This window comes from Papaver somniferum, chromosome 4, assembly GCF_003573695.1.
Source record: "Papaver somniferum cultivar HN1 chromosome 4, ASM357369v1, whole genome shotgun sequence".
In the NCBI taxonomy this organism is placed as follows: Eukaryota; Viridiplantae; Streptophyta; class Magnoliopsida; order Ranunculales; family Papaveraceae; genus Papaver; species Papaver somniferum.
In genome coordinates, this window is record NC_039361.1 from 124717690 (window position 1) to 124728098 (window position 10409).

At 36.9% G+C, this 10409-nt stretch overlaps 1 protein-coding gene across 1 annotated transcript; it reads left to right on the forward strand.

Annotated features, from left to right (window-relative positions):
* The first annotated feature begins 5819 nt into the window (after window positions 1–5819).
* LOC113273090 lies at window positions 5820–7085 on the forward strand. The gene is made up of 2 exons (XM_026522859.1): window positions 5820–5836; window positions 5999–7085. Exons 1-2 carry the CDS (start codon window positions 5820–5822, stop codon window positions 7083–7085), a joined length of 1104 nt encoding a protein of 367 aa, XP_026378644.1.
* The last annotated feature ends 3324 nt before the right edge of the window (window positions 7086–10409 follow it).

Genomic DNA, 10409 nt, shown 5'->3' on the forward strand with positions numbered 1-10409 from the left:
GATAAAATGCTTAAAAATAAAAAGATAAAGATACATAACCGTTGGGTTTCCTCCCACTTAGCGCTTGGTTTAAAGTCGTCAGCCCGACTTTCAGTTCCTTTGCATTCTTAGCCAGCATCAGACTCCTCAACAGCAAAACATGAGTGCACATCGCCCGGATATCTCATCACCTCAAAGATGTTGAAGTGTACGACCTCTCCATCGAATTCCATTATCAAAGTACCTTCAAATACATCTATCTTTGTTCTAGCGGTTCTCATAAATGGTCTACCCAACAACAAAGGTGTAGACGAAGATGAGTTTTCATCACTCATATCAAGAACATAGAAGTCTACAGGAAATATAAGCTCATTAACCTGCACCAAAACATTTTCAACAACCCCTTTTGGGTAGACATTAGATTTATCGGCAAGTTGAATAACTATGCTGGTACTTTTGAGAGGACCAAGATTTAAAGATTCATAAACTGAAGCAGGCATAACACTAATAGATGCTCCTAAATCTAGCAAAGCTTTTGTAAACCTTGTTTTACCAATTGTGCAAGGTATAGTAAAATTGTCAGGGTCTTTCAATTTAGGTGGGAGTTTCTTTTGAATATATGCCGAAGCACTCTCCCCCACACTCATTACCGGTCAATTTGTGCTTGTTAGTGCACAATTCCTTCAAGAACTTTGCATAACGAGGAACCTTCCTTATCGCCTCAATTAATGGAATGTTCACTTAGATCTTCTTGAAGATTTCCCAAATCTCCTTGTCCAGCGGCTCCTTGTTCAACTTTGCAAACCTTCTAGAAAAAAGGCGGAGGAGTAGCATAAGTAGAAATAAGAGGTTTAAAGTTAGAATTTGTTACCGAATCATCCTTTTTAGGGACTGCTTCGTCCACTTCTTTCTCTAAATCACGTTCATGGGACTCCGGTGATGTTGTCGGTTTCTATACTTGCTTTCCACTTCGCAACTCAATAGCATTAACAGTCTCCCTATGATTCAATGGTTGCGAGGGAAGTTTTCCAGCTGCTTGTGCTTCCAATTTGCTCACGGTAGTAGCTAGTTGACCCATTTGTGTTTGCATGTCCTTCATAGCCATCTCCGTCTTTCGCTTATCTTACGCCATTGTGTTGAGAATGAGATACAACTTGTCATCTTTACTCATTCCTTGAGCTTCTTGTTGTGTCCATTGCAAGAATTGGTACCCACCTTGTTGATTGAAAGGCGGATTGGAAACTGCAGCTTGCTTGTTGGCGTAGCTGAAATTAGGATGATCACGCCAACCAGGATTGTATGTGCTAGAATACCGGTCATATATTGGCCATTGCTGATTTTGGTACATAGCACCGCTTGCTCAACATCTTCGGTATATGATGGTATTACAGCCGCTGCTATTTGTTGCATCATCCTCTCCATGTTACCCATTCTATGTTCCAAATGTGAAGAATCACCAACTTCATTCACTTTCCTTACCACTGGTTCACCTCGAGTGTAGAATTGTTGAGTGTTTGCAGACATGTTTTCTAGCAAGCTTGTAGCTTCAGCAATGGTCTTGTTGGTGAGTGCACCACCACCTGCGATATCAATCAAATGTCTCTCACTAGGAAGCAACCCCTCATAGAAATATTGAATGACAAAGTTGATCACTGATTTGGTGGTGTGGACATCTATCTAAAAGCTTCTTGTGCCGCTCCCAATACTCATATAGAGTCTCTCCCGATATTTGCACAATACCACAAATTTCCTTGTGAATCACTGCCTCTTTTGATGCCGGAAAATACTTCTCAAGAAATAACTTCTTCATCCCATTACAGGTGGTTATACTCCCAGGAGGTAAGTAGTACAACCAATCTCCTGCAGAGTCTATAAGTGAAAAAGGAAAGGCTGTCATCATCGCCATATCAACATCTGTAGTTACTTGATTCAAACTAGTCACAACATGATGAAATTGTTGCAAGTGACGATTAGGATCTTCTCCCGCTAACCCACTGAATTTGGGCAATAAAGGAATCAACTGCGGCTTCAATTGAATGGTTCCATCCAGCTCAATACACAGAGGCTGCAGGTCAAGGTTTGGAGAAGTGAGATCCTTGAGTGTTCTTGGAGCAGGTGGTCGACCTCCCATTGTGTTGTCCTCCTATTTGTCCGAGTCCGAGAATTCACTTGGTGAAGAACTAGGAGGAAGTGGAGTATTCACTGATCGAATCAAGTCAATTAGTAAAGTGCCCGAACGAAGGCGTATACCAATTGGACTTGGTCTGCCCTCTCCACGCATTCACCAAAAAAATGGTACCTGACAACTAAGAGATTGATTTAGTAGACTGAAATTGTAAAATAAAAGCAAAAGTAACAACTAAGAGTAAAAATAACAACTAAACTTTCCACTGCCTGTTTGGCAGCGGCACCAATTTTGACGAGGTGTCAAACTCGCAAATAATATTTTCTACTTCTCTTTATACTAGCAAGTAGTATAATGAAAGCAGATTCGTCCCGGGGAGGTATAGAGCAAAAGTTGTTATGAAATTACTCTTTATCGGTCGAGAACAAGCACCAGTAAATCCCTTGTGCAAACACCCGTTGTACATACTTTGCAATGTCATCTCCTGCCATTGTGTTTACATGTTCACTGAAATGACCTAACTCCTTCCGACAAACATACTTCCATTCATTCCCTGTAGAGCAATACACCAAATTCGCTACCATTCATCTACAAGACTCGGTAGTAGCAACAACATCACCAGCTTCCCATTTTAACTGAAATCCAGCTCAGTTCAGCTCTCATAAACACCCATCAATCTCAGGCCACAGTAACGTCTTCTTCACTGATTTCCGGCATCAATACAAGCTCAAAACTCAACCGAATCACCACAACATTGAGCCATTCCTCCTGACAGCCATACCCAACAGCAACAGATCCCCAAATTCTGCTTATTCCCATTCACGAATTTGTCCTAAAATCATCTCGTTCTGCAGCTGAATCAGTGACTTCAAACCCTATTTCTTCCATATGATTCTGGCCCAAATCGAATTCAAATAACACTGAAATCTTCTCTATTGATGGCAGCAAACTTGGTTTGTTTTCACTGTAATACTTCACTAAAACTCGACTAAATCCACCACAGTTCATGCCATAATGTTATCCCTACAACCCAGTTTATAAGTGACAGAGCTCTACTCAGATAGTCGCACTATGGACATTAATATCCGGAATCAGAAAAATCACATGAATAGATTAAGAAGATGGAAATAGAAATAAATGGTTTTGAATGGACTTCAATGCTAAGATGAATATTATGACATAATAGATTGAGATAGTGGTCTTGACTAATATCAACGCAGCTGGCATATACAAGGGGGCCAGTGGTCGATAATCCTAACTCTAGGTCAACACAACTGGCATATACAAGGGTACCAGTGGTCGACTTTATTGAATTTATTCCGGTTGGTCTGATGGTCTGGTCTCAATTTTCATCATTTTTTTATAACTCAATCACCCTATTTCAACCCAGCAGACATCAACATAAAAAATTTGCAAAAAAAAAAACAACAGAAAGTAATAAGATGATTCCGAGATACGGTGAAACTACCATGTTATTTCTAACACCTGAGCTCCATGCGTTTATGAATAGACTCTATTTAGATGTTTCCATCCACTCAGATTGGTTCCTCAACTCCTACAATCAATATGCTTCCATCCACTTAGATTGGTTAGTGATATCCTTAATATGCATAAATTTCTAGGCTCTGGAGTTTATTTATTTATATTGCAACTAAAAAGCTTTTCCCATACCCCCAAACTTAAATCTAACATTGTCCTCAATGTTCTAAAGATGAAATTAAAAGCATGAACAAGGAGAAACTATTACCACTTGAAGAAAAGAGTTAAGGAAAGATATTACCATGTTGCATGAGCATGGGTTACCTCCCAAGAAGTGATAAGTTTAAAGTCTTCAGCCAGACTAAGAAAGGATTAGTCACCTTATGGAATCATAAAGTAATAGCCGGAATAACTGCGGATCACCAAAACCAAATAGGGCTATCACAAGTAAAAGGAATCTGCAACATGCCAAGAAAATTAACAAACAAAGCACACCCTTGTCTAGTTTCCTGTTTAAGACAACTACATTTAGCTGTGGTTCAGGTTCAGTTTCTATAACTTGGTCTAGATAAAATATTTTCATGGACTACATTTCCTCATAGCTAAGATCCGATTCAGGTATTAGAGTCTGGAAAAACTCAAGTAAAAACTTTAAAGCACGTAATGCAGATAATAATATGCAAGTAAAACATATAAAGAAGTTCAGTTTGTTGATGGTATTTTTGATGCAATCCCTAAAGTAATTAATGATGAAGATAATAATATGTTAGAGAGTGTGCTACTTCTCAAGAAATCAAAAATGCAGTTTTCTCTTTAAATGAAGATAATGCTCCATGCCCAGATGGTTTTACAGGTATCTTCTATAGATTTTCTTGGGACATCATTGGAGAGGGTGTTATCCAGGCTATTCAATTCTGCTGGAAGAAAGGTTTCATTCCTAGAGGTTTTAACTCTAATTTTCTTTTTTTACTGCCTAAAGTTAAATGTGCAAGAAAGCCAAACCAGTTTAGACCAATTGGTCTTAGCAACTTCTCCTTCAAAATCTTTACCAAGATAATTACCACAAGGATATATGGATTGATGGATAAAGTAGTATCAGAACAACAAGGTGCTTTTATCAAGGGGAGATGCATTCAAGAACAAATAGTATTAACTTCTGAAATGATTAGTGAATTGGATGTCAAAAGGAGAGGGGTTAATGTTGGCTTAACACTTGATATTACACAATCTTATGACTCCATTAGTTGGGAATTTCTTTTTGAAGAAATGAGGAAGTTTGGTTTTTCTAAAAGTTGTGTTAAATGGTTACATCAATTGTTTGTTTCAGCAAGAATATATATCCTTGTTAATGGAGGTCATGTTGGGTTTTTTTCCAATAAGTAGATGGTTGAGGCAAGGGGACCCATTGTCACCAATTCTTTTTGTCATAGTTGAGGATGTTTCAATCAGAAGTTTAAGGAAAATGGTAAATGAAGGCAGAATTATTCCTACGGTAAATAGAAGAGGGATGCATCCAACACATGTATTTTTTGCTGATGATGTTTTTTTGTTTTTCAATGGTCATAAGAGAAATCTACAAAAGATTATGAAGTTAGTGAGAGATTATCAAGAATCTTCAGGTCAATTTATTAACCTAGTAAAGAGTAAAGTTTTTTTTGGCGGTGTTACTGATTTGAGAATACAACAAATAGCTGCAGAGTTTCAAATACCACTGTCTAATTTCCCAGACAAGTATCTTGGAGTAATGTTACATCCAGGGAGAGTAAAAGCAAGTACATTTTGGGGATTTGTGGAGATGCTACAAAACAAATTAGCTAGCTGGATTGGGAAACTACTAGATTTTAAGGATAGAATTACACTTATAAAATCTACATTATGTAGTATCCCAATTTACAACATGTCAGTTTATAAGTGGTCGGTGAGTGTGATGAAGACTTGTGAAATAATGATCAGAAACTTTCTTTGGACAGGGAGTCCTTATGACAGAAAATGTGTTACATTGAAATGGGATAAAACTTGTTCTCCTATGGAGGAAGGTGGGTTGGGTATAAGGAGAATGGAAGTGGTGAATAAATCTCTTTTAATGAAACTATTGTGGAAAATGCAAAGTTCTGTGGAAGAATGGGCTAAGTATATGAGAGAAAAATATTAATGGTGAATGGATAACTGGTTACAAAAAATCTTCAGTATGGCCTAGATTGAATTGGGAAATGGGAGAAGTACACCAACATACAAGATGGATTCCAGGGACAGGTGAGAGGATATATGTTTGGAGGGATAACTGGGTGAAAAATAAATATTTATATGAACTATTTCCAGATGATGACTACATTTTAAAAAATAAGGATATGAAGGTTTCAGATTAATTGTTGAGGGAGAGTGGCTTATTCCTCAAATAATATTACATTACTTCAGGGTAGAAGAGTTACCAGTTATTTCAAGAAGTGAAGATAAAATGATTTGGTCTGGTACAATGTCAGGCACATTCAAAGTCAGCTCTGTTGCTGAATTAATAAGGACTCACTATAAAAAAGTTGTGTGGGTGAATCAAGTATGGCATCCGGTGTTGCACCCTACAACAGCTAATAATGTCTGGAAGCTGGTGAGGGGCATTTGTGCTACATATGAGAAAATACAAGGAAAGGGCTTCAGTCTAGCATCAAAGTGTTATCTATATGGTAAGCAAACTGAAAACCTTGAACACATTTTGTGGTTTTTCAATTTTAGTCAGCTGATTTGTAAATGGCTTGGGGGGATATTTCTATTTTGTAATCCTGAATCTTATGAAGATGTGATGAAATTTACAAAGCACAAAAATAGTGTTGGGAAAGAAGTATGGATATTGGCTGCATCTATCACAATGATGGAAATCTGGTTCTTAAGGAATATAATTATTTTTGATGAAGAAAAAGTGGATATTGTCAGTTTAAAACAGAGAATAAAACAGTTAACAAAAGACTGTTCAATAAGAATGACAGGGTACATGTGGGACTGTAACTATGATTATCAGGTACTCAGGAATTTTGATTTTGGAAGAAGACCTACAAAAATTCAAAGAATTATAGAGGTGAAATTTAAACTTCCTGAGGAAAACCAAGTGTTGATATGCTGTGATGGTGCTTCCAGAAGCAATCCTGGTTTAGCAGGTTATGGTTTTGTTTGCAGAAGTAGTAGTTGTGAATTTATATATGCTGGATCAACAGGTATAGGAATTGCTACTAAATTCTTAGATGAGATCATGGCAGTTATAGGTTCTGCATATTGGGCTGTGCAGAATGGAAAACTGAACATCATTATTTACTCAGACTCATATGCTGCTGTTCAAGCTTACAGGAAAGGCAAGTTACCATGGTTTTTTCAGGTGAGATGGGAAGGAATAAGAAGCTCATTAAATAATGTACAGGTGGATCACAATGTTAGAGAAATAAATTTTACAACTGATTCATTTTCTAAAAAGAGGAGCAGGCCTGGAGAGGGGTGTATGCCAGAGGTATCAGCATAAGCCCAATTTTATTACAATAATGGAGTCACCTAGTTAAGTTTACTATAAGTTCAGCTGAAAAATCAATGTAATTGGTATTTTTTTTTAGTATTCTCTTTTTTATGTTTAGCTTGATCCTTGGGAGTTTTTGTAATTTTTGATATTCCTTTTGGTAATAAAATCAATTGATTAAGCAAAAAAAAAAAAAGAATAAACCCGTTCCGCTAAACTATCGTGACAATCATATAAAGGATTCTTAGATAAAGTTTCTAGAAAATGCTCATCAACTAAGGTATCAATCATAATAACTTCCTCTGATTCATTGAAAAGTTCATCAAACAATGGATTGTCAAACACATTACAGGCTAAAGGATCACAGACTAGATTGTCTAAAACGGTAATATCTCTGGTCAAATCCACATGCTTTTGAATAGGTGAATAATCATTAAAATTATTGGGATTTGAACCAGAAATAACACTATCATTATAAAGCTCATCCGGATTAACAATTTCCTGGTCACTATGCCTACCTATTTCAGATTGTTCATCAACACTATCCTTATCATAGTCATTATAATATGAAAATGGTTGAACCTCATATAAACAAGTAGTGCTACCAATCTAAACTCGTCATATTGATTATGTGAATAAAAACTATCCCTATTTTCAATGGTAGTATTGGGAACACTATATTGGAAATTAAGACTATCCTGAGCAATTTTTTCCACAATCCTATTTGTACTCTCAGTAAATTGCTTGAGGGACTCTTCTAGAGACATCTTAGTTGACTTATCTACGGACTCTTGTGGAAGCGGGATATTAATAGTCTCTTTCATAAATAAGTGAAAACTTATGTGTTGACTCATTGAAACTCTTGAAAGACTCTTCTAGAGAAATATGAGGATTGTTTTGCTCGTATGACCTGTGGGTGTGCGAATAGTAATTAGGCTCACCATGATATGAGCCATAACGTTCAAAAGGTTTATGTTCCCAACCACTATTCACACTATGGTCAAAGTAGTAATGTCCATTTTGTTCAGTTGGATATTCGTTGTATTGGATATTGTAATACCAATTTGACATTCTCAACACAAAATAAAACCCACTGACAGGGGATTCGTGGGTGGATAGAGTCTTACCTCCCGCACCAGATGGGCAATGAACTGTTGAAGTCAACTCAGGCCACCGACTCCAATGTCAGTGTATGAACCTGAGGGGCCGAGACGGTATAGTAACTGTCGTCCTTCTCTGCACCTGTTTTATTTAAATTATTAATCCTTCCTTAGGGTTTCAAAACAATAACGCCCAAAAGTCCAAAAATAAAGTCTAAACATAAAAAGAAAAATTACAACAATAAAATTCTAATTACAGTTTCTAAAAATAAAATAAAATAACTATATACAAAATATTCTCCTTCACTCCTTTTGGATTTCTATTTTCTTTCCTTCTTTGGCTTTGCTTTTCTTTTCAGCACTTCTTCTCTTTTTCTTTAGCTTAGCTCCAAGTTTGAAAGCAAACAAGAATACCAAAACGAATAAAAAAGAACAAAAATAAGATAAAACCTAAAAAAGAAATCTAAAAACAAGTCCGCGTCGGCGGCGCCTAAAATTGATGGTATTTTTACAATGTTGTAGTAATAAGGTTCGTTTAAGACTTGTGAAAGCAGATTTTTAGATCTAATTTTAAAGCTTAAAAATATAATAAATTCAAAATATAAAGTGTTGTGAAAATTATGGAGAGACTGGGGCTAGGATTCCACCAATTTCCGCACTCATATGGTTCAGATATCAATTCCAAACAATAAAATCTCAAATGATAAAGTTTTATTGACTCTAATTCATTGCCTACGATAGATTTCGAAAGTAATGGGTGTAAAACTAAAGCATGGGACATCAAAACATCTAATCTAAGCATGATCCATCAATTGTAATCACAACCATTGAATGAAACTCATAAATCAATTGAAGAACAGTGCAAATAGTCGTAACAAGAATTGATAGAATTACCACATTTTTGAAACTTGGCTCCCTCCTCGCCCCAGAGAATGGGTTTAGCTCCACATAGTGAAAAACATGCTCAAAATATAATTTTTATAGCTCAATTGGTGTTTACAAAGAAGAAAAGGGGGCAAATAATATCAACCAGGAGTTTGCAACGCTAAATGTCGTTACAAACCTACAGTTACAACTGTTGCGAAGAACTATTGTTATATGGTGTCGCAGAAGAACTCCCGTTTACGGGTTGAATATGTACAGTTAAGAACGACATTTCTTATCAGTTTATTGTTCTTCAGCTTCTCCTGCTCTGCAGCCTCTTATTGTTCTTTGTAGCCTCTCCCAACTCTCGATAATCCTTCTCTATGCTCCAAACATTTCTTTTATACTTAACATCCTCAAGAAATCTTCGTATTAACTCCCCAAAATTCTGCCATAACTTCTCGGGATTGATTTTATTCCCTTTTCTTCTCTGCTTCTGATCTTCATATGCTTTGCAGCTGTTGACGCACTCCAAGCTCGCTAAGTCCTCGTGAAACATGATCTTGCCACACACACAGTCTCCAAATACATAACCAGAAAACCAAAAAGAAACCCGAGAATCATCTTCTTCCCTGTTTAAAGTAACTACCAAATATAACAAAATATCTTCTCCCATTATCTTCATGTATCTTCTCATTCACACTAGAAACACGTTCTAGACAGAGTCAAACTCTCTCCAACACGTTCCCTATACACGCAATCTTCTCAAAAATATCGAGAATATTTCTCACTCCTTTGTTTATGAAAATCGTGAGTGATCTTCCCTTTTTTTCCACGCTTCTAAAGATATTACCTTCCCTGTTTTAGTTAAACAGGGAAATACCGAACTATCCCAACGAGAATATCTCATTGAATCTCATGCAAATCACATCCAGGAAGTTACGCAGGCGAGGAAACTCTTTTACCGCCAAATTCCTTTCTTTAAACCGATAAGAATGGAGGTGCCCCTAGCAGGTTCTTGGGTGCCGATAGTAAGTAGGTGCCCCTTAACAACTGGGTGCCCCTTATCCAAAGTCGGAGTCCGTTTAGCAACTGTCCTCTGGGTGCCTTCATCAATTTTTGGAGCCGATTTTCGCAAAAATATTTATTGCCCAGAAATACCTACAAACATATAAAACACCATAATAAATACAAAATCGAGTACCAACAATACAGAAAATTGAGGACAACTTAGACACAAAAATTTATCTATCACCCGCCAGTTTTAGAAGACGAGACTTCTTTCAAACCTAGAGAGGGGAGTCGGTGTATGGTAATCGATTTACAAATAGCATGGTTTGTGAATGGTTCAACTAAACCGAGATCGTTT